The sequence below is a fragment of the Furipterus horrens genome, unplaced genomic scaffold (genome assembly GCF_987537825.1).
Source record: "Furipterus horrens unplaced genomic scaffold, mFurHor1.1.pri manual_scaffold_1, whole genome shotgun sequence".
Taxonomy (NCBI): Eukaryota; Metazoa; Chordata; class Mammalia; order Chiroptera; family Furipteridae; genus Furipterus; species Furipterus horrens.
The window spans coordinates 111,827,431-111,853,799 of NW_028327171.1; the positions used below are offsets into that span (position 1 = coordinate 111,827,431).

Genomic DNA, 26,369 nt, shown 5'->3' on the forward strand with positions numbered 1-26,369 from the left:
ATAAAAACCAGGTTAAATTTTACCAAATAAGAAATAATTCTTAGTCACAATACATACGACCAACAAAGTATCCAGAATATCTAAAGAACTTGTACAAATCAGTAAAAAGGAGAGCCTAATACAAAAATAAGCAAAATTCTTGACAGGACATGTCACAGAATAGGAAACCTTAATGAGCAATAAATGTATTCAACCTCATTATGAGACAGAAAAACGTGCATTAAAATCACAATGAGGTATTATTAAAAACCCCAAACAATGGCAAAAATAAGAATACCAAGTGTTGATGAGAATATGGATCAATTAAAACTTATATACTGCTGCTAAAAATATAAATTATACAACCACTTGGAAAATAATCTGGTGTTATCCACAAAGATGTGTAAGCATCACCTATGCTTTTAACAGAACTTTTTATATTGGTACTAATCTGAAAATATCTCAATGTTCATCAAAAGTAAGATAAATTGTAGTATATTCATAAAATAGAAAATGAGGGCAGTGTAAATAATGAGTCTCAGGAATATACATACTAAGCAAAAAAATGCAAGTTGAGATTATATACAGTATAATTACAATTGCATAAAGTTCAACATAAGCAAAATAAACAATATACTAATCAGATCTAAATATGATAGTTTTATAAGAAACTGGGATTGTGGTTATTTCTGAGGGGGAAGGCAAGGTAATAGGATCATGTAAAAGACACATATTGAACTTCAAAGAAACTGTTAATGCTTTTTTGGTACCTGTTAATATTTAAAACAAGTGTTTAAAAATATTTCAATGTGTGGTATTTGAAATATGATAGTTATTTCCTTCATGGGAATTTTTAGGCTTAAAGATAGCACCACTGATTAAAATTCACTTATAAGATATCTTTTAAAATGTTTTTAGAATGCTAATAATAAATATTGTAAAACTCCATATAACCAAAAAACCAAAAATCATCAAGGAGGAAAATCCTACATGAAAAAATAGTTCTTTCTGAGCAACAAAATTATCTTACCTTTACTGGTGAAATATGAGAATGAGAAACAAATCCATGAACATTCTCGATTTCTGACAGGTTTTTCTCTGAAACATGAACCAGTTCTGGACCTATCACCTCATTAGTGATTTGTGGGGAAATGTGCTCTTGAGGAGGTGTATCTTCATCCCGATACCGGTATTTCTGTGAAGTAAAGAAAACTGTTAACTATGAAGAAGCCCTGAGAAGCAAAGTGAGTTCAATTCAAATTATGGTTTTCATAACTAGCCAAATATTTAATAATATTTAACTATATAAAGTGTATTTTATAGTTTAACACATGAAGTCAGAGAGAAATAGCCCTCCATTTTATAGTCATGCCATTATTTAAATAAAATTATTAGATTATTTAAAATATTTCAGATTTTGGGAAGATGGCAAAGTAGGATATTCCAGGAATCTGTCTCCCCACCTACATAACAACAGCACAAGAAGAATCTGATGTAGCTATTTAAAGGCTTGCAACTTCCAGGGGAAAACTTAAGATGATAAAATTAGATTAATTTTGATCAACTTCACCACTTCTATTCAACACAGTAATAGAAGTCATAGCCAGAATAATAAGGCAAGAAAAAAAGAAATGAAAGGCATCCAAATTGGAAAGGAAGAAGTAAAATTACCGATTTGTAGTTGATATGATCTTACTCATATCTACAGAAAATCCTAAAGATTAAGCAAAAGAGCTGCTTGAACTAATTCAGTCAAGTAAGTAGCAGGATACAAAGTCAACACACAAAAATTGGTTGCATTTCTATGTACAACAATCTGAAAAGAAAATAACAAAGAATTCCACTTAAAACAGCATCAAAGCAAATAATCAGAAATGAACTTAACCAACAAGGTGAAAAACTTGTACAATGAAAACTATAAAACTGCTGAAAAAAATTAAAGATGACAGAAATAAACTGAAACATATCCCATGTCCAGGGAGCAGAAGACTTCTTATTGTTAAGATTCAATACTACTTGAAGCAATTTACAGATTCATTATAATAACTATGAAAATCTCAATGACATTATTTTTGCAGAAATGAAAAACCCCATCCTAAAATCCATATGGAATCTCAAGAGATCTGAATAGTCAAAATAATCACGAAAAAGAACAAAGCTGGAAAAAACGCAAAACTTCATTTCAAAACTGAATAAAAAGCTGCAAAATAAGCCCTCACATACATGGTCAAGATATTTTTGACAAGGGTGCCAAGACCATTCAGTGAGGAGATGATAGCCTTCAACAAATGTTGCTGAGAAAACTGGACTCTTACCTAACACCATATACAAAAAATCAAGTCAAAATGGATCAAGGACTAAATCAATAAGAGTTTTAGAGGAAAACCATTCAAAAGCTTCACAGCATCGCATTTGGCCATGATTTCTTAGCTATGACACCAAAGGCATAGGCAACACGACAAACTGTACTTTATCTTTTTTAATTGTACACCGAAAGGCACTATCCACAGAGTAAAAAGGGAGCCCACAGAATGGGAGAAAATATTTGCAAATCATATCCCTGATACAGAGAATTCCTAAAACTCAACAACCAAAATCAAAAAACCAATTCAAGTGTGCTGAGGGGTTGAATAGACATTTCTCCAAATAAGACACACAAATGGCCAATGAGCACATGAAAAGATGCTCAACATTACTAACCATTAGGGAAATGTAATACAAAACTACAGTGAGATACCATCCATACTCATTAGGAGGACAACTACCAAAAAAATAGAAAACAAGAATTGGCGAGAATGTGGAGAAATTGAAACATTTGTACATTGTTGGTGGGAATATAAAATAGTATAGCCACTGCAGAAAATAGTATGACAATTCCTCAAAAAAATTAAAATACGATTACCATATCATACAGCAGTTCTGCATCTGGGTATATACCCAAAAGAACTGGAAGCAAATTCTTGAAGAGGTTTTGGTACACCATGTTCATAGCAGCTAAACATGGAAGAAACCCAAGTATCATCAACAGATGAATGGATAAGCAAAATGTGGTCTAATACACACAACAGAGTATTGTAGCCTTAGGGAAGGAAATTCTATTATACAATGTTACAACATAGATGAACCTTATGGACATTATGCTAAGTGAAATAAGCCAGTTACAAAAAGACCAGTACTACATGATCACCCCAAATAAGCACACTCATAAAAAATATATAGACAAGGCACAACAGAAAAAGACTTAACAACAAAGGATTATTAAACACTAAGTTGCTTTTATAAATTATTTTTTTAAGTCAGCAAACATAATAAAGGGATATTCACAAAAGGCATGCAAATGGGTTAGTAAACTTAATAGGAAATACATGCCCTACTTCCTTAATAAGTAAAAATACAGTGCCAGCATTCAGAGAAATGAATATAAATTATCACATTCCTGGTGGTGATCTTTTTCTGGTGTGCAGTTTAGCAACATGTTTCAAAAGCCCTGAAAATGCTTCTATTTCTTGATCCACTAATTTCATTTCTAGGAATTAACAGTAGAGGTAGCATCAGTGAGCAGCTTAAATATTTCTTGCAATATACACAAACATGTGCATTATAAAATACATTTTTTAATCTTAACTATGAATTTGACTGCAACCTCCAGCATCACTTTTTAAATAACATCTTTATATGGAAAACAATGAGTCCCACATCAATCTTGATTAGCTTAAAGAAATCTTTTCTTTTTGTATGTTTTGATTATGCTGTTACAGTTGTCCCAATTTCTTTTCCCTATGCTCCCCTCCGTCCAGCACCCCCCTTCCCTCCAGCAGTCCCACTCCCTTAGTTCATGTCCAAGGGTGATGCATATAACTTCTTTGGCTTCTCCATTTACTTCACTATTACTAACATCCCCATCTATTTTGTACCTACCAGTTATGCTTCTTGAACACTGTACCTTTTCTCGCATTTCTCCCCCCTCCCCTTCCCTGCTGCTAACCCTCTATATGATCTCTATATCTATGATTCTGTTCCTGTTCTAGCCGTTTGCTTAGTTTGTTTTTTGGTATTTAGATTCAGTTGTTGATAGTTGTGATTTTGTTGTCATTTAAATGTTCACAGTTTTGATCTTCTTTTTCTTAAATAAGTCCCTTTAACATTTCATATAATAATAGCTTGGTGATGATTAACTCCTTCAGCTTTACCTTGTCTGGGAAGCACTATTTGCCCTTCCATTCCAAATGATAGCTTTGCTGGAAATAGTAGTCTTGGTTGTAGGTCCTTGCTTTTCATCTCTTTGAATATTTGCCAGCCCTTCTTGCCTGCAAACTTTCTTTTAAGAAGTCAGCTGATAGTCTTACAGGTACTCTTATGTAGTTAACTCTCTTCTTTTCTCTTGCTCCTTTAAAAATTCTCTCTTTACCTTTAACCTTTACCATTTTAATTATGATGTGTCTTGGTATGGTCCTCCCTGGGTCTAGTTTGTTTGGGGCTCTCTGTGCTTCCTGGACCTGTATGTCTATTTCCTTAACCAAATTAGGGAAATTTTCCTTCACTATTTTTTCACATTATTTTTCAATTTCTTGCTCTTCTACTTCTCCTTCTGGGACCCCTATGTTGGCATGCTTAAAACTATCCCAGAGGTTTCTAAGCCTCTCCTCATTTTTTTTTCCAATTCTTATTTCTTCATCCTGTACTGGTTGACTGTTTATTTCTCTTCCTTATGTTCCAATTTGTTGATTTGAACCCTGGTTGCCTTTTCTCCAACACTGGTTTCATGTGGATTTCCCTTACTTACACTTAGTATAACCTTCACTTCTTCTCTGTCATACTTACTCTTTTCTGTCAAGTCTGTGAGCATCATTATCACCAGGGCTTTGAACTATGCATCTGTTAGGTTAGTTATCTCCTCATTGCTCAGTTCTCCCACTCGAACCTTGATCTTCCCCTGTTTTGGGACTGAATTCTGTCTCCTCATCTTGACAGGCTCCTGTGTTTGCCTGTGTGTCCTAAAGAACCGTTGCACCTGTTACATTGTAAGGACTGGAGCTTTAGATATTTGTCAGTGCTACTGACCCATTTCACGTTGTGACGCTGTAATAGGGAAGGGGTCTGAGAGGGAAGAGTGCCGCTTGCCCCACACTTGCCTCTTTTCCAGACACTTCTCCCACTTCCCATACTAAACAAGCTGCCTCTGCTGAGAGACTGGCCATTTCTTCCTCCTCTCCAATCCCTCACTGGTTTTCACAGTTAGAAGCAATGTGGCTCTATTTTCCCTGGAACTGGAACCATGTGCTGCGCAGTCTGGTCTAAGGCTAGGATCGCTTCCCAGGTTTAAAATGTATGACTGCGCTTTTCGTCCGCTTTTCGCCGCAGCTACATCCACTGTGCTGCTGCAACTGCTGCTGCTAACCATCACTAGCCACATGCTGTAGCCGCTGCTGTAGCATCACACCTCGCTTTCTCCATCCTGGCTCTGTCACGCCTACCTGTCTGGCTGAATATTTCTTCTTTCCTTGTTGAACTTCCATGTGGTTCAATTTTCTGGATCTTCTGTTTTTTGTTTTTGTTTTTTCCCTTCAAGATTCTTTTAAAAATGTTTTATTAATTATACTGTTACAGTTGTCCCAATTACTTTTCCCTTTGATGTCCCCCACCCAGTGGCTCCCCTTCCAGTTGCCCCTCTGCTTAGTCCATGCCCATTGGCTGTTCTTCTCAACCTCTTCCTGTCTACTCCATTCCCTCCTACTATGCTTCTTAATTCCTGTATCATCTCCCTCCCTTTTCCCACATCCCCTTCCCCGCTGACCTTCCCACAATATGTTCCCCATACCTATAATTATTCTCCCACTCTTGTTGCCTACTTAGTTTGCCTTTGTTTCGATTCCCTAGCTTCTGTTCTTGGTTGTTGTGATGCAGTTTTCATTTTAGTGTTAATAGTTTTGATCCTCCTTCTTCTAAACAAGTCCCTTTAACATCTCATTTAACAGTGGTTTGGATCTAACAAACTCCTTCAGTTTTACTTTGTCCTGGAAGCACTTTCTCTGCCCTTCTATTCTGAATGACAGCTTCACTGGATAGAGTAATCGTGGCTATAGGTTTTTGATTTTCATTACTTTGAATATTTCTTGTCAGTCCCTTCTTGTCTGCAGAGTCTCCTTTGAGAAGTCAGCTGATAGTCTAATTGGGACCCCTTTTGTACATAATTCCTTTCTTCTCTCTTGCTGCTTTTAAGATTCTCTCTTTATCTTTAATTTTTGACATTTTGATTATAATGTGTCTTGGTGTGGTCCTCCCTGGGTCCAGTTTATCTGGAACTCTCTGTGCTTCCTGGACCTGTAAGTCTATTTCCTTCCCCAAGTTAGGGAAGTTCTGCTTCATTATTTTTTCACATAATTTTTCAATTTCTAGTTCTTCTTCTTCACCTTCTGGCAACTCTATGATTCGGATGTTCGCTCGCTTATAGCTGTCCCAGAGGTTTCTGAGCCTCTCCTCATATTTCTCACTTTTTGTTTCCTCTTTCTGCACTAGTTGATTGTTTGTTCCTACCCTGTGTTTTGATTTGTTGATTTGATCCCTGGTTTTCCTTTCTTCACCACTTATCTTGTATGTGTTTTCATTCATTTCAGAAGGACTAGCCTTCATTCCTTCCCTGTCTCGTTCAAGATCTTTTGTTAATTCGGTAAGCCACCTTATGACTATAGCTCTGAACTGAGCCTCAGAAAGATTATCTATTTGATCGTCGGTTAATTCACGTATTTGCTTTCTGGTCAGCTGTGTCACCGGGATCTCTATCATGATCTGTGCCATCCTGACAGTTTTGTGTTTACCTTTGCTTCCTGGGTGGGGCTGTCACACCTTCTACGCTATCGGCAGCGGAGCCCCGTGCACTTGTCACTACAGGATGACCCTTCTCACCACACTGTGGCACTTTGTGTGGGGGCGGGGGTCCAAGATGGATTCCTGCCGTTCACTCTCCACTGAGAGACCAGGAGCCTCCTCCTCCATCCCCATGCCCTCTGCACCTCACAGTCTGAGGCAATGGGGGTCTGCCTTCCCCGGTGTTGGAATCGCAAGCTGATGGGTGTTCCCCAGGTGTTTCTCGCCTCCCCTTAAATACGAGTGTCTGTGCTTACCCCGTCCTGCTGCTCATGCTGCAGCTGCTGCCGCCAGCACAGCTTGACCTCTCGGCCCTGGCTTCGCCCCTCCTACCCAACCAGACAAGCACCACCTGTTTATAACTTCATACGCTGGACTTCCATGTAGCTTTACTTTCTGGAACCTCTGGTTATTTCTGGTTTTGCGGTAGTTGTAGTCCCTCTTAGTTGTGGAGGGAGACGGAGTATGTCAGTCTAGGCCTCCATCTTGGCCAGAAGTCTTTTCTTGAAGTTTTGAAGTGGTTGTAAATGCCTTCTTAGTTGTGAGGGAGACGCGACATGTCTACCTACACCTCCATCTTGGCCGGAAGTCTCAAGAAATCTGTTTTTAATTATTTTGAAAATCACTGAAAAGAACCCTCAAACTTTACCCCGAGTAAGGCTGAAGTTAACACAAAACATATTGACAAAACTTAATGCATTTTATATACTCAACTGAGTGGAAGCAAAATCTAAGTACTCTTATTTGTACTTAGTAATAGATGTAAGGAAAACTGATACCATTTTTTTTTTAAATTTTACAGATACTTACATGCAGAAGGATATTCACAATAATACAGTTTGAAATTTTAAAAAAATGGAAACAAGCTGCCTACCAATTAACTGTCCCCCAGAAAGGGCTAAAGAAATTATGCTACAGTCATCCCAGAAACTATTATGTAAAAGTTTATTTAAGTGGGTAAAAATCTTCTTCTAACAGGGAATGATGAAGACAGATTATTAAATTTTTTTTAAGTTTCTAAGCTAACACAGGTTCAACATTTTAAAGCAAAGTAATCATGTATTTATGTATGTGTATAAACACTTTGTGTACATGCATATGCATTATGTGTACATATGTGCATGTATGTAAATGTATATATCTCTCCATATTCATGAATGTACATATGTAATTTGGGGAGCTCTGAAAGGATTAAAAATTTAAAAATGTCTCATTCTGAAAAAGAAAATAAACCATTAGAAACACACACACATATCTATATTTTAATATGTAAGCTAGCCTTTGATCCCTTTTTATTCCTTATAATTACTGAAAAACTCAAGGCACTTGACCTGTGGAGTTCCCAGTAAAATCACTCCCTTTTCATGGGACCATTTAATATGGTCCTTTGGCTCTATAGTTACTGCAGATCGGCAGCTGAAGGCAATAGGTTGATCAGTCTCATGTCCAATCCTTTTGCCAAGACAATAGATGGTGCTGTGTTATTTTATCAAGAAATACATAATGTCTGGTTATTTCTTTTTGTGATGTTAGCAGCTCTTAATACTCAATGACTAATTTAATTCATTCATTGGGTGTTGCTAATGGTGACACACTAATTCTATTAGTTCTTTTCAATTTATGAAATGGTATGCATACATAAAAGAGAGATTTTTCTTCATCTACTATTTGGATGCCTAGTGGTATGGTTCACACATGAATAAACCAAAAAAATACATGAATTTGTCCCCCATTTTTTAATACCAGTTTTGAAGATACACAAAAAATTTGTTCCCTTTCATCTTCCAAAAGCAATTAGGAGGTCTTTATATACCATTCAATGCAATCCTGATAAAAATCCTATCTGGTGCCCTGACTAGTGTGGCTCAGTTGGTTGGGCATTGTCCTGCAAAGCGAAAGGTCGTGGGTTTGGTCCCAGATCGGGGTGCTTATGACAGGCAGCCGATCGATGTTTCTCTCTCACACTGATGTTTCTCTTCCACTATTTCTCCCACCCTTCCCCTCTCTCTAAAAATAAAATTAAAAAAAAATCCATCTGGTTTTTTTCCCCCAGAAAATTACAAGCTGATCCTAATATTCATATGAAGTTGCAAAAAACTCAGAATAAAAAAAAAAAAAACAACAACAACCTTGAAACAGAAGCGCAAACTGGAGGACTCATGCTTTCCAATTTCAAAACTTTCTACAAAGCTACATTAATCAAGACTGTGATAGTTTCATAGGTTAGGCATATATCAAAGCTATAGAATTAAGCTTTGATTTATAGTTGATTTTCAACATGGGTGCTAAGACAACTTAATGAAGAAAGAGTAGTCTTTTCAACAAATGATGCTGAGACAACTGGATGCAAAAGAAATTAAATTAAATCCCTTCTGACACCATACAGGGTGGGGTAAAAGTAGGTTTACAGTTGTTCATATGGAAAGTAATACAATAATTACCAATAACAATACAAGAATAAGCTATTTCATGTACTCACAACTGTACCCTACTTTTGCCCCATACTGTATATAAAAATTATTTCAAAACAAATCAAGACTAAATATAAGAGCTAAAATTATGAAACTCTTAGACGAAATCATAAGTGTAAGTTTTTGTGACCTTGCATTAAGCAATGGTTTCTCAGGTAAGACATCTAAAGCACAAGCAACCCAAAGGGTTGGGGATAATTTTGATTTCATATGAAAAACTTGTTCAACAAAGAACTCTATCAATAAAATGAAAAGATCATGTACAAGGGAGCTCCCATAAGACTCAGCTGATTTCTCAACAGAAACTTTGCAGATCAGAAGGGATTAGAAAGAAATATTCAGTGATGAAAGCAAAGACCTACAATCGAGATCAGTCTACCTCGAAAGACTGTCATTTGGAATCGAAGAAAGGAGAAAGAGCGTACATTTCTCTAAAAAGGATATCAGATGGTCAATAGGCATATGAAAAGATGCTCAATGCCACTAATCATCAAAGAAATGCATATTAAAACCACAGTGAGATATCACCTCACATCTCTCAGAATGACTATCATCAAGATACCAACAAACAAGTGCTGACAAGGATGTGGAGAAAAGGGAACCCATATCATAATCACGAAATAGCAACCCATTAGTATCAGGAACAAAATCAAGTGTATGTTTTTCCTTGGATGCTGAAACAAGTTACCACAAACTTAGTGGCTTAAACAACACAAATTAATTATTTTGCAATTCTGTAGTTGAGAAGTCCAAATTGGGTTTCCCTGAGCTAAAATGAAAACCTAGGTGTAAGTAGGGCTGTGTTCATTTTTAAAGGCTCTAGTAAAGAATCTGTTTCATTGTCTTTTCCAGTTTCTGGAGGCTGTCCATATTCCTTGGCTGTTGACCCACTTCCTCTACCTTGGGAGCCAACAATGGCAGTACAACTCCTCACACTGTGACCTCTCTGATTCTAATTCCTTCCTCTACATTTAAGGAACTTTGTGATCACTTTAGGCCCATCTGAATAATGCAGGATAATCTCCCTGCCTTAATGTCAGCTAATTAGCGACCTTATTTCCATTTCTGACCCTAATTTTCTTTTGCCATGTAACCTAACATATTCAGATTCTAGGTACCAGGACACAGACATATTTGGGGGAGGAAGCATTATTCTGCCTATCACAGTATACTTTTGGGAAACAAACACATGAATAATCTACAATGTTAAGAGCCAAATCATTTTCACAGATCTTCTAAGAAAAAAATTTTTAAAGTCAACATATATTCTACTTTAAAACAAACTTTTAATTACATAAGATATTTCCTTGATTTAATATCTTTTCTATCCACCCAAAAGTCAACATTATGATTAATAGGCAAACAATAAAGTTATTCACATTAAAGTCAGAAAAAGGGCAAAAATGTCACTGTTATAACTATTGCTAACATCATCTAAAAGTTGTAAAAAAAATTAAGATACATAAAAATTAAAAAGAGAAAATTAGCACAGTTTACAGATGGTCTAATGGCAAACCGAGAAAATTCAAGAGAGATGTAGAAAAACTATTAAAAAAGAAGAGAATCCAGTTAATTATCCAGTCAGAAAATGAATATATGTCAATAGTTTCCATTTAAGTCCAGGGCCCACAAACTGAGTTTGCCTACTGTCAAATATGGCTTACTGTGTGTTTAAGTAAAGTTGTATTGGAACACAGCTATACTCATTCATAACTAATGTATTGTTCACTGCCGCTTTGAGGCTGCTTTCTCAATACAATGGTGATGCTGAGAAACTGATGGTTTACAAAGCGTAAAATATTTATTACCTGGTCCTCTACAAAAAATTGTGCTGACCTTTAAACTAATATCAATCAATCAAATGATATAATAAAAGAAAATACTATATTTGCAATAGAAACAGAACAGATAAAAGGCCCAGGAATTAATAAATATGAAGTACCCAAGTGTCCAACTATTCCAAACAGAAAGAAGACATACCATGTTCTTGGCAGTAAGATTCAACTTCAAGTTATACTCTTCCCTCTCTAAATTTATATACTTTATTTGTAACATGATATAAAAAAAAAAAAGAGAGAGAGACAATCAGGAAATTTTTTTTTAAAATAATTTATTTGTTTGTTTTTATTTATTTTTAGAGAGAGGGGAAAGGAGAAAGAGAGGGAGAGAAACATCACTGTGTGGTTGCCTCTCACTCATGTCCCCAACTGGGGACCTTAATGTGCAACCTAATCATGTGCCCTGACTGGGAATTGACCAGCAACGATTGGCTCGCAGGCTGATGCTCAATCCACTGATCCACAGCAGCCAGGGCTAGGAAATTTTTTCACTTATTTAAATTTTATTTGTTCATTTAGGAATAGAAAAGGAACTAAAACTCATGACAAATAACCAAGAATAATAAAGGAATAATCCACAAATAAGGAGGATTGTGTGTGAACTAGCCACAACAAATTTTAAAACTTATAAAAGAAAATTAGTACTTTATATTCAAAGAAATTCATACTGTTTGATAAAGGTGACATTTGTAATGAATACCACTGGATAAAGATGGATTATTCAATAAATAGCAAAGGGGAAATAGGTAGCTAAAACAGGAAAATTTACAAATGAATTTTAACATTTTAAAAAACGAAACCACAAATACCAAAGATTCTTCCAGCTACATCTTTTGTAACTACAAAGTTTGAAGAGCTATATAAATATTTAACTGTAATATAAAACTAAGAAGTCATTTAAAAATGACTTAACTATGACTAAAAGTCCAAAGTAAAAAATAACTAGTAAAAAATATTTGTAACATCAATCCAAAGGACTAATTCCACAAATACATACAAAAACTACAAATCCCTAAGAAAAAGACATAAAGCCTTGTAACTTTCCTATGCATGGAAAAGAATAAGTAAGCAGTTTAGAAAAAAAGAAATAATTCTTAAATGTATGAAATGTTTACTTTACTTACAACAGAACAAATGTAACCTAAAGCTATAGTGACATAGTTTTGTCCACATTATCGAAATGTCAAATAACCTAAGTTTCATAACAAGCCTGTCAAATTTCTAAGTTTAATAACACACTATACTGATGAGGACAAGATAAAAACAGGCACCTTAATAAATATCTATGGTGTGTACACTGGCACTACCTCTATGAAGGTCAATTTCACAATATATAAAAATTACATGGGACTTCCGGCCAAGATGGAGGCCTAGACAGGCCCGCTGGGTCTCCCTCCACAACTAAGAAGAAAACAACTACCTCAAAACTAGACAACTAGAAGTTCCAGAAAATCAAGCTGCATGGAGGTCCAACAAACAAAGATATAAAGAAGAAATACTCATCCAGACAGGTAGGAGGGGTGGAGCCCAGGCGGAGAGAACACGGTGTGGTGGCGGCGGTGGCTCCGACAGCAGCAGTGGCAACAGCACACCGGTGGAGAGTGCAGTCACACGTTTTAAAAAGTGTGGAGGTACACCTGGGAAGCTCCGGACCAGCTCCTGACCAGACCGTGCAGCTCATGGTCCCAGCGCCAGGGAAAATCAAGCCTCATTGCTTCTTACTATGCAAACCAGTGGGGGCTGGGACGGAGGAAGAAACTGCTGGTCTCTCAGCAGAGTCCACTTATTTAAAGGGCCCCACGGTCCTAGAATGTCCGCAGACCCACCCACTCTGGGAACGACAGCCAGGGCAGCAGCTAGAGAGGCACCAGTCCCATATGAAAGTGGGAGAAGTGCCTGGAAAGAGGGCAAGTGCTGAGGAAGCGGCATTGTTCCCTCTCTGACACCCCCCCTTACATACAGTGCCACAACGTGGTGAAATGGGTTGCACTGTACTGATGAATATATAAGGCACCGCCCCTTGCAATGTAACAGGAGCGACAGCATCTAAGACACAGAGGCAAACAAACACAGGAGCCTGTCAAGATGAGGAGATGAAGAAGAATAGCCCAAAGGAGGGAATGGATCAAAGTTCCAGTGGGAGAGCTAAGCGATGAGGAGACAGCCAACTTAAAGATGCAGACTTCAGAACACTGGTGATAAAGATGCTCACAGGCTTGACAGATATACTTGAGTACAGCAAACGCATTAGGAAAGAAGTGAAGGCTATGTTAAATGAAATGAAGGAAAATCCACACAAAAACAATGGTGAAGGGAAGGCAACTGGGGCTCAAATCAATGATTTGGAACATAAGGAAGAAAAAACAGTCAACCAGTACAGAATAAGGAAACAAGAATTGAAAAAATGAGGAGAGGCTTAGGAACCTCTGGGACAACTTTAAACATGCCAACATCTGAATCACAGGGGTGCCAGAAGGAGAAGAAGAAGAGCAAGAAATTAAAAGCTTTTGTGAAAAAATAATAAAGAAAAACTTCCCAAATTTGGTGAAGGAAATAGACATACAAGTCCAGGAAGCACAGAGAGTCCCAAACAAGCTAGACTCAAGGAGGATCACACCAAGATACATTGTAATTAAAATGCCAAAGGCTAAAGATAAGGAGAGAATCTTAAAAGCACCAAGAGAAAAGAAGAGTTACCTACAAAGGGGTGCCTCTAAGACTATCTGCTGATTTCTCAAAAGCAACTTTGCAGGCAAGAAGGGACTGGCAAGAAGTATTCAATGTAATGAAAACCAAGGACCTACAACCACGACTACTCTATCCAGCAAAGCTATCATTTAGAATGGAAGGGCAGATGAAGTGCTTCCCAGACAAGGTAAAGTTAAAAGGGTTCATAACCACCAAGTTATTATTATATGAAATGTCAAAGGGACTTATTTAAGAAAAAGAAGATCAAAACTATGAATATTGAAATGACAACAAACTCACAACTATAAACAACTGAATCTAAAAAAAAAAACCAAAATCTAACTTAGCAAACCAAAATAGGAACAGAATCATAGGTATGGGGATCATTTGGAGGGTTATCAGCTGGGAGGGGGAAGGGAGAGAAATGGGGAAATGGTGCAGGGATTAAGAAGCATAATTGGTTGGTACAAAATAGGGGGGTGTTAAGAATAATATAGGAAAGGGTGAAGCCAAAGAACTTATATGTATGACTCATGGACATGAAATAAGGGGTGTGGGATTGTTGGGGGAAGAGGGGAGCAAAGGGGAAAAAACTGGAACTATTGTAACAACATAATCAATAAAATATACTTTACAAAATTACAAATACACATATCCTCTGATCCAATAATTCCACTTTTGGATATTTATCCTATATTCCCAGGTGTACAACTGACATATGCATAGGCAGTTACTTATTGTAGAACTATTTGTGAAGCAAGTAATTATACACATCCATCAATATATATCAACAATGGACCTGTCAAATAATCCTGACCAAATAAGAGAATATCATAAAGCATAAAAAGATCATAAAGATCTTTATGTATGAAAATAGGCAGAGCTTCAGAATACAATATTTAGTGGCTAAACTAAGTTCAAAACAGTATAGACTGTGTTTGTGTGTTTGTGTGTGTATAAGAGTGTTTTGGGGAATATATACATATTTGCTTATATATGGAGAAACTGGGATGCACATGAAACATAAGTTTAGTTGCTTGATGGGAAAAAATCTATGCCTGAAGAAAGAGGTAGAAGGGAGACATTTTGCTTTTATGTACCCTCTGAATTTTGAACCATGTAATTTATTCACTCACAAATTATCTTTAAAAGTTTAAAAAATTTTTTAAAGATGATAATATGATTGATAGTTATAGGAAATATTGTTATTCAGCTAGTAAATTCTACAAAATCCAGTAAAAAATTAATAGGAGCATTGTAATATAGTAACTGATTTAAATTAATAATTAGTAGTAATCAGTAGGTTTTCCATACTGAAATATATTAAAATAGATATGTGTCAACACTGAATGATGCTGAGAATCTGACTGAATCCCTTACTTCATCCCTGAGTTGAATCTGAAACTGAGTCACTGACTCTGGCTTCCAACACTGGCTCTGCTATAGCCAGAGGCAGATTAAGGTCGGTTGAGGCCCTGGGCGTAGAAGAAAATATTGGGCCCCTTAAAAAAAGAGAGACAGGGAAAATAAAAATACATGTTAACCATATTTTATGCAGCGTAGTAATGAAACCAAACTTGGTGTCATTAGAAAAAAGTGTAAAGTTAGGGTTTTACGGGGCCCTTCAGAAGTTGGGGCCCAGGACACGCGCCCAGTGTGCCCACCCTTAAATCCACCTCTGTCTATAGCCCCATCCAAGCACCAGGAGTTCTTCACACTACTCAACTCTTACATACGCTACTGCCCATGCTACTGCTCCCACAGAAACTAAACCTTTTCACCAGTTGAGTCAGTCAGCAGCCAATTCTGGCTTCGGCATTGTTCTGTAACTTTTGATGTTCATAAATGTGTTATTCCTATTTGAATCTGTAAAGCAAATAAAGGTAAAATACTTAGGAAAACCTATATGACCATTTAAAGCAAAAATTACAAGTCTTGCTGAGTTTATAATAGATACATAGATGTAGTACATATAGGTGTAATACATATGACATCTATAGCATAAAGGACGGTGAGGTTAAGGGATGGTTGTAATACTAAACAGACCTATACAATTGCAATGTTTCTGCATTTTATGTGAAGTGGTACAACATTAAGAGACTGGAAAGTTAAGGCTATATATTGCAACCCTTATAGAAACTAATAAAAAATACAAAAATTCATATAGTTAAGAACCTAACAGTTGTATTAAAAGGGAATATTTTAAAACATTCAAATAGTCCAAAGGAAGGCAAGAAAGGGAGAACAAAGGAACCAAAGAAAAACGGGACAAAGAGAAAAGAATTTTAAAACAAACAAACAAAAAACAGACCTTAAGCTTATCATATTGATAACTGTACTAAATGTAAATAAACTTACAACAGTATAATTAAAAGGCAGAGATTATCAGAATGAATAAAAAAAGCAAGAAATGTACTTTATAGATAAAAACAAAGATAGGGTGAAAGCATGTAAATGGAAAAAAGATATATCCTATAAATTGTAAGCATAAAAAAGCTGGATTAGCTATATTAATATCTGATAAAACAAACCTCAAGACAAAGAATATTACTTAAAGAAAAAGATTTCAAAATGATAAAAATTTAACTCACTAGGAAGGTAAAATAACCATAAATGTGTGCATCTGATAACAGAGCTTTAAAATATACAAGTAAAAACAAAAATTATTCAAAGGAGAATCGACGATTCCATAATCTTAGTAAGAGATTTAAACACCTTGATGAGCAACTGACACAAGTATCAGTAATGACAATCTGAATAAACTATCAATCATCTTGACCTAATTGATATTTACAGTAAATTATATCCAACGACTGAACACAATACATTGTTTTTGGTGCACATGATACGTTTGCCAAGGTAGACAATCTGCTAGACCATAAAACAAGTCAAAATTTAAAAGGACTGAAATCAGAAAGAATATATTCTCCGACCACACAGAATTAATTTGGAAACAGTAAGATATCTAGTAAAACTCATGATTTAAAAAAGAACTCAAGAAGGAAACTGAAAACACTTCAGAACTAAATGATAATGAAAATTAAACGGGTTAAAATTTGGTGAAATGAATCTAAAGCAGTTCTGTGCAGTTAAGAATTTAACTGTGCCCAAAGAGAGGTCTGGCCTTGTCCTCACCTCCTGGGAGGTAATCTCTAAGCTCTTAGAATGTCCTACTGATATGAGTGTCTCTATCTACCTAGGAGCTTTGGGACACACAAGATAGTAACAATGTAATTTGTTGTGGAGGGTTTGGGTAGTACAGTATTAGCTCAATTTACAGGAGGGGCTGGGGACAGGTTACCTCCATGAGTAGCCAACTGTATAGACATGACTGAACACCATTAAAGACTCTGGACACCAAGACTTGGGTTGAGTTTATCTAGCTGGAAATATTTGGTGTTTACATATTATACATTGTTGCCAGTAGAGTTAAAGTTGTCTATGACTGCACACAGAGAGGGCAACAGGAAACTTCACCTTTGGAACTTTCTTGGACTTTGTCCCATGGGTCTCTCTCTTAGTTGATTTTAATCTGTATCCTTCACTGTAATAAACAATAACCAGGAGTATAACAGCTTCAATGAATTCTATGAGTTCTACTATCAAATTATTGAACCTAAGAGTGGTCTTGGGAACCCCCAGACTTGTACCCAGTATGAGAAGTGAAAGTTGTGGATTGTTCCTGAACTTTACAAGTACTTAAAATTAATTTGTAGCTTTAAATGCTTATACTAGAGAAAAAAAGTTTAAAATCAGTGGGCTAATAAGAATCGACTTCAAGAGACTACAAAATACTAAAGTAAACCAAAAGAAGAGAAAGAAAGAACAACGGGCAGTAATCAATGAAATAGAAAACAAAAAATTGAGAATATTAATATAGTCAAATGATCAACAAAATGGATAAACCCTTTTCTAGACTAACAAAGGAAAAAGAGAATTTAATCACCAATATCAAGAACGACAAAGAGATTACCACCAAAATAAAACTTTAAAAAGACATTAAGAAAATAGTTAAGAACTACCTCAGGCCAAGTCATTCAGCAGATGAGATGAAATCAAGAAACTTCTTAAAAGATACTTCTTTACCACATAGAATATTCTTGATACAATATGAAAGAGTAAATCTGAGTGGTTCCATATCTACTAAAGAAAGCAAATTTGTTATCAAAATTCTTCTCACAGAGAAAACTTACAGGCTCAGATGCAAATTCTACCATTTTAGGGAAAAAAATCCTTTAACACAAATTCTTTCAGAAAACAGAAAGAACATTTCCCAACTATGAGACCTGCATAGCATTAATATTTAACTTACAAAGACACTACAAAATAAGAAAATAATGGACCAACATCCTTCATGAACATATGGAAGATTCCTTTTTTGAAAAGTAGCAAATTTACTATGAAAAGGATAATACAAGGGATAAAACATTATGACTACATAGGATTTATCACACCACGGCAAAGTTAAATATCTGAAAAAAATGAAAATCAGTGTAGTTTTCAATATAAACAGAAAAAGGCAGAAAATCATAATTATTTCAATAGACGTGACCTATGTAAGACATGTGGCCTAATATAACACTGATTCATAATAAAATTCTCAGCGAACTTAAAATTCAGAACAATTTTAATGGATAATCTACTAAAGCCCTACAACTAACATATCTAATGTAAAATGTTGAACATTCCCCCCATCAAGATGGGGAACAAGGCAAGGGATTCTCATTCTGCTCACTTCTATTCAAAACGATGTTAAATCTCATAAGCACGGCTAGAAGGCAAGTAAATTAAGAAATAAAAGGCATGAAAGCCAGTAAGGAAGTAGAATTGTCTCCATTTGCAAAAGACATGATTGTTTACAAAAAAATCCAAAGAAACTACAAAAGCACTACCATAGTTGAACTTAGCAAGGTTGCAGGATACAATGTTAATCAAATTCATTTAAAAAAAATCCTTACCCCAGGACATTTTTTTGTAAGAGAGGGGAAGAGATAAAGAGTTTAGATCATAGACCTAAAAAACTGAGCCAAAAATAAGTAAAACGGAACACGGGTAAATTTGTTCTCACTCTCGGAATGACAAAGTCTAAGTCAGAAACAGTATCTAGGAACAAACAAACAAACAAAAAGACTACTAAATTTGAATAAATAAAAGTTTAAAACTTCTATATCGGTAACTTAAAAAGAAAACTATAACTGGTTAAGAGGAAGCCTGATTATATTACAAAAGGGCTAGTTTTTAAATATAGAGTCTTACAAATTGATTTTTAAAATGAGACATGAACAATTGATAAAAAAAGGAATTACAAACAGCCAATAGACAATACAAAAAAATGTTCACCCTCCCACTCATAAAGAAATACACTTAATATTTGGGCAGATCAACAAAAACATAAATGCCTGATAATACCTAGTGTTGATGAGCATGTGGAAAAACAAGAGTTTTAGTTCTAACATGAGTGAAAATATAAACAAAAGCCCTTCATGCCAGCAATTCAACATTATAAAAATGTAAAAGTTGTCTTTATTTACAAATATTACTGTTATACAGGGTGGGGTAAACGTAGGTTTACACAGATATATTATTTATTAATTACTGTATTATTTTCCATATGAACAAACCTATATTTGCCCCACCATGTATACAGGATAAAAAGTAATATACAAATCAATAATTTGATCACTGGGAGAATGAAAAGAATGCCAATAAATGAGACTGTGGGACAACTGGGTAGACATTAGGAAAAAAATGAAATGGATACCCTATATCATACCAAAACAAAAAATAATTTCAGGCAGATTAAAGACCTAAAATGTGAAAGTCGAAACTATAAAATGTCTAGAACCCAACAGAGGAGATTATCTTTGAGTTCTAGTTGTCAAAAATATTCAGAACAAGACATGAAAGTGTAAACCTTAACAGAAAAGCCTGGTAGTTTGACATTAAAATTACATGATTCCAATCGTCAAGAGATAGAATGAGAAAAGGTACTGCTTACCTTTATAACCAAAATATTATAGCCAGAATAATTTTAAAAATAGCCTATAAACAGGTATGGAAAAGAAAAACCAACAGAAGAAATGAAGTCACATCAGTACCCAGTGGTTCAAAAATGAATAAAACTATACAATTTATTATTTAGGAATTATAAAGAAAAGCCAAGGAATTCCAAATACAGAATTCAAAATTATGATTACTGAATAGGAAAGAAATGGGATGGTATCTAATGGGGTAAACAGGGGACTTCTAAAGGACTAGGTAGTGTTCTTTGATTATTCTTAATGCTAGGCAGATACTCTTTACATCTAATATATATTTCTTACATATTGGTTTGTCTTTATACTCAACAAAAGCAAATTTTACATAATATGCAAATAACTAATAAAGTACACTTTTAAAACCTTTGGTATACCATCAGTTTAATGATGGTATATTATGTGTATGTGTGTTTAAGCAATTCTGTTTGCAAGGATTACTTCTCTGTAATTTATTTTTCTTAAGGTCCTCCATATAATAAAGAGAAAGTTTACGTTTTTATATATAGAATACAATTCATTCTATCTTGAAATAAGTTATTACTATTACATCATCCTTAAGATACCACCTTTATTTTTAAGTTTTCATTTTTTACAATTGGGAATTCATACTTTTTAATTTTCTGCCTGGGTTGGAAAAACCCCAAGATCACCCACAGGTCCAATGATTTCCAGGAGGATTTATGATTTATGAGACTGATTAGTCATACTCACAAATATCATTTATTACAGTAAAATGATACAAAGAAAAAAATCAGTAAATGTTTATGGAGTAAAGTCTAGGGGGAACTCAGGAGTAAACTTTAACAGTTTCCTCCTAGTAGAGTCACACAGGATGCCCTTAATATTCCAAGCTACAAGTTGTGTTAACACATGTGAAATACTGCCAACCAGGAAATACTGTGAGAGACTCAGGACCCAGAGTATTTTCTGGGGGATGGTCATGTGGGCTAGGCTTCTGTTTAGCATGGGCCAAAATTCTAGACTCCCAGAAGTGTTCAGCAAAATGTCTGCACAGTTTAGGCACAGTGAACCACTCTTACCAGTTAGTTGTGGGGATCTTCTTGAAATCTAAGTTTCCAGACACCAGCCAAGGACCAAACTTGTAAGCAGACCTTTTCAATGACAGCAACTGAGGTTATGCTAACTCTTTTCTGTATACCACCAATAATGGGATAAAGAAGAAAACTGCCAAAAACATTTTATTATTACTAGCTGATCAGAAGATGAAAATACAGTAGCACTGTAGACTAATGATGTCAGTTAATTTTATTGTGTAAGTGAAATCTGACTATAAGTCTTCAGATGACAATATTCTAAATGAGTTTCCTGATATTCAAGAATAGATGAGTGCTCATGAACAAAATAGAAACATAGTCATAGATACATGAAACAAACTGACAGTTGTCAGAGCGGAGGAGAAGACTGGATGAAAGAAGGTGAAGGAACTAGCCAAAGAACATATATGCGTATAACCCACAGACACAGACACCTGTGTGATCACCAGGGGGAAGTGGGGAGCAAGAGGAGAAGGGAAGTGGCAAAGAGGGGAAAACTGGGGACATCTATAATGGTACAAACAATGAAAATAAAGTAAAAAAAAATAAGATGAGTGAAAAACTAAGGACAAAACGTAAATATTGAATTTTCATCCACTTAGTCCAGGACTTTATCATAAAATATTTTGTGACAAGAACTTTAACCATCCAGGTATCCTAAAAGTAAGTGTGACAGTACCCTTTAATTTTTTATATTTATGCACCATGATTTGCTTTGTGCAGTTAGTAAATATATAATTGCTGAAGGTAGCTCTATACACAAATGAAAAAATGAAAAGACTCTCTAGGCTGATCATTCTAATTGGTGTCAATAAATCTAAAAATGAATTGCTTTGCAATTAAAGATCAAAGACAATTGAATGTCCTCTCTACTACAAAGACCAAAATCTATTTGATATCTAGAATAAGTATGCACCAAATGGATATATACTCCATGTTCATGTATGTTAGCTGATGAACGGTTACATTCAAAGGACATGGCACACTTGGGTATAAATACCTAAAAAACCAAATGTGTTACATACATGTAATAGAAAACTACTCAGCAACTAAAAGAAAAGAAGTACTACCATGTCTCCCTGAAAACAAGACAATGTCTTATATTAATTTTTTGCTCTTAAAGACACGCTAGGTCTTATTTTCAGGGGATGTCTTATTTTTCCATGAACAAGAATTCACATTTATTGTTGAACAAAAAATCAACATTTATTAATATACTGTAGTCGTGTCATCACAAACATCAGCATAACCAGCCAAACTCTGAATTCCGTCAAGAATTTGGGGGAGCTGTAGCAACGACTGCCGATAGGTCTTATTTTCAGGGGAGGCCTTATATTTCTTAGCTTGAAAAAAAACGCACTAGGTCTTATTTTGGGGGATGTCTTATTTTCGGGGAAACAGGGTAATACAGGCAATGATGTGGAATGATGTGGGTAAGTCTCAAAATAATTAATCTGAAAGAAGCCGGGCTTTAAAAAAAAAGACCACACTTCATTATTTCATTTATATAAAACTCTAGAACAAACTATCTGACATATATAATCTATATGACAAAAAACAAACCAGCAGTAGCCTGGGAGAAAAAGGGGATAGGGGAGGACGGGAAGAAGTGATTGAAAAGAAGCTTGAAGAAGCTTTTGGGACTAATGGGTATGTTCACTATCTTGACTGTAGTGATGGTTTCACAGGTATACACATGTCAAAGCTTGAAAAACTGAACCTTTTAAATATGTGTTTATTGTATGTCAAATATATCTCAACAAGGCTAATTTTAAAAATTCGGTTGGTTTGCTATGTTACAGTCTAATTAAAATTTCTAGTGAAAAATTTTCGTGATTCATTCCTCTACAAATTATTTGTAATGGCAATGAAAACTAAAAGAATGACAAAGTGACAAAGAGTGATGAATAATTTTCCACATATAAGGTGGGTTAAGTGACAGTTAGCTAAGAGAAATGAAGAAGGCAGTCGACATAGGAGATATCTACCCTTTACAAAAATAATGAGAAGAGCATAATGGAATTTATGATAACCATAACTTCATATTTAAAATTTGTGAAATTTGTCCAAATTGCATTGCTTTTTTTCTCTAAAGCCAAATAGAGGGTCACTTTAAAAAAATTCTGCCAGGAGCTCCCAGAGGTCTGTGTTTCACACCTCTTGATAGCTATAAAATTCAAGAGAATTTTTTTTAAAGTATATTTTATTGATTATGTTATTACAGTAGTTGCAATTATTTCCCCTTGGCTCCCCTCCACCCAGTACCCCCCTTCCTCCCAGAAATCCCACCCCCCTTAGTTCATGTCAATGGGTTTTACATATAAGTTCTTTGGCTTCACCCTTTCCTATATTATTATTGCCTTCCCCCTGTCTATTTTATACCAACCAATTATCCTTCTTAATCCCTGCACCATTTCCCCATTTCTCCCCATTCCCCCTCCCAGCTGATAACCCTCCAAATGATCCCCATACCTATGATTCTGTTCCTATTCTGGTTTGCTAAGTTAATTTTGTTTTTATTTTTTAGATTCAGTTGTTTATAGTTGAGTTTGTTATCACTTCAATAATTCATAATTTTGATGTTCTTTTTCTTAAGTCCCTTTGACATTTCATATAATAATGGCTTGGTGATGACAAACACCTTTAGCTTTATCGTGTCTGGGAAGCACTTTATCTGCCCTTCCATTCTAAATGATAGCTTTGCTGGATAGAGTAATCTTGGTTGTAGGTCCTTGCTTGTCATCATTTTGAATACTTCTTTCCAGTCCCTCACTGCCTGCAAAGTTTCTTTTGAGAAAGCAGCTGACAGTCTTATAGGCACCCCTTTGTGGGTAACTCTTCTTTTCTCTTGGTACTTTTAAGATTCTCTCTTTATCTTTAACCTTTGGCGTTTTAATTACAATATGTCTTGGTGTGATCCGCCTTGGGTCTAGCTTGTTTGGGACTCTCTGTGCTTCCTGGACTTGTATGTCTATTTCCTTCACCAAATTTGGGAAGTTTTCCTTCATTATTTTTTCACATAAGCTTTCAATTTCTTGCTCTTCCTCTTCTCCTTCTCCTTCTGGCACACCTATGATTTGGATCTTGGCACGTTTAAAGCTGTCGCAGAGGTTCCTATGCCTCTCATTTTTTTCAGTCCTTATTTCCTCATTCTGTACTGGTTGACTTTTTTTCTTCCTTATGTTCCAAATCATTGACTTGAACCCCAGTTTCCTTCCCTTCACCATTGGTTTTGTGTGGATTTTCACTCGTTTCATTTAGCATAGCCTTCACTTCTTCCCTTATGCATTTGCCATACTTAAGCATATCTGTTAAGCCCGTGAGCATCTTTATTACCAGTGTTTTGAACTCTACATCTGTTAGGTTGGATATCCCCTTGTCACTTAGTTCTGCCACTGGAATCTTGATCCATTCCCTCTTTTGGGCCATATTTCTCTGTCTCCTCCTTTTGACAGGCTCCTGTGTTTGTTTGCCTTTGTGTCTTAGGTAGAGCTATCACACCTGTTATGTTGTAAGGGGCAGAGCCTTAGGTTTTGTCAGTAACAGGCAACCCGTTTCACCACGTTGTGGCACTGTGTGTGGAGGAGGGGTCTGAGAGGGAACAATGCCACTTGTTCAGCACTTGCCCCTTTTCCAGGCACTTCTCCCACTTCCATATGGGCCTGTTGCCTCTCTAGCTGTTGCCCTGGCCATTGTTCCAAGTGGATGGGTCTGCGGATGTTCTAGGACCATGGGGGCCCTTTAAACAAGCAGATTCTACGGAGAGACTGGCAGTTTCTTCCCCTGTCCCAACCCCCACTGGTTTTCATATTCAGAAGCAATGAGGCTTTATTTTCCCCGGTGCTGAGACTGTGAGTTGTGCAGTCTGGTCTGGTGCTGGGAGTGCTCCCCAGTTGTCCCTCCCTACTTTTTAAAACGTGTGACTGTGTTTTCTGCTGGCCTGCAGTTGCAGCCGCTAGTGCCGCTACCACACTGGGTCCTCTCCGCCCCAGCTCCACCCCTCCTACTTGTCTGGATGAGTATTTCTTCTTTATATCTTTGTTTGTTGGACTTCCATGCAGCTTGATTATCTGGAACTTCTGGTTGTTTCTAGATTTGAGGTAGTGTATTCCTTCTTAGTTGTGGAGGGAGACACAGAATGTTTGTCTAGGCCTCCATTTTGGCCGGAAGTCCTGGGAAATTTTTTTTTTTAACATGCATTTGAACTCCAGCAAATGACAAAGATGGCTTAAAACAGATTAGTTATTTTAAAAAAACACAGCTGTACTGTTGGAACAAACTCACTCTTGGGCATTAGGTCAAAAAAACAAAGCCAATTTGCTTCACTTCTCAAATCATACTGTCAAATAAAGTTATCATTATTTTCTACTTCTGTAGAACTAATAAGTAATTAGGAACTACAACTTCTGCTGCTGCCTAATATGTTTTTATAGACAGTTCCCAATTGATAATTGATGAATAGGTTGTATTCCAAAAATCAGTATTTTTTGATTATTTGAAACGACCTGAAATAACAATATAAATTATGACTGGGTTTCCAAAGCCAACCCATTAAAAAGTTTACTTAACACCAAGTACCTGAAGCATACATTAGCTGAAACATAGGTAGCCATTGAACACATACATATACACATATGCATATGTATACATAATACTGTTTGAAATTAAAATTCAGATTACCAAAACATTCTCTGTCTTCTTCCTTACCTTCCATTCCCAAATACATGCTCAACATATTTCTTCTTCTTTGGTAGTAGCAAATAGGCAAGGGTGACCAAATAAAGAAGCAGAAGGTACCTTTCTTAATCTGAAAACTTAAGTAACTTTTAAATGGAATATCCTTAAATCAGAGCACCCTTACTTATTCATCTGGAAATCTACACTGATAGAGTACATTCAGACCAAGTTTATGAATGCTCAGTAAACTTTATAATAAATTTTTTTTCCAAGAAAGTGATATTATCATAAAAGTTTTACATTCAAAACTTCCCTCATGTGCTTGCAGAACTTTGAAGTCCTAATTCTTCCTTAATTAATAAGGACCTTGTTAAGGGCTGAACTGTGTTCTCCAAAACTCATAGGTTAAAGCCCTAAGTCCTATTACCTTAGTATATGTCTGTACTATATTTAAAGATAGAGCTGTTAAAGATATAATGTTAAAATGAGGCCATTAGGGTATGATAATCCTACCTGACTGTTACACTTGTAATAAGAGGAAATGTGGATACACTGAGATACACACCAAGAAATGTCTGTACAGAGGAAATAGCATGAGAAGAGGCAGCAAGAGGACGGCCATTTGAAAGCCAAGGAGAAAGACCTGAGAGAAAATCAATTCTGCCAGCACCTTCATCTTGGACTTCCAGCTTTTAGAAGAGTAAGAAAATAAAATTTTGTTGTCTAAGTCACTCAGTCTGTGGTAATTTGTTATGGCAG

At 35.9% G+C, this 26,369-nt stretch overlaps 1 protein-coding gene across 11 annotated transcripts in view; it reads right to left on the reverse strand.

The window, feature by feature from the left end:
- The window catches only part of DLG1 (discs large MAGUK scaffold protein 1), a 311,643-nt gene that overhangs the window by 198,530 nt on the left and 86,744 nt on the right, over window positions 1-26,369 (reverse strand). For all 11 annotated transcript variants that reach the window (XM_090278549.1, XM_090278460.1, XM_090278531.1 and 8 more), the window contains exon 5: window positions 1,010-1,174. In XM_090278549.1, the coding sequence (XP_090134675.1) occupies window positions 1,010-1,174 (165 nt within the window). The remainder of the gene's footprint in view (window positions 1-1,009; window positions 1,175-26,369) is intronic.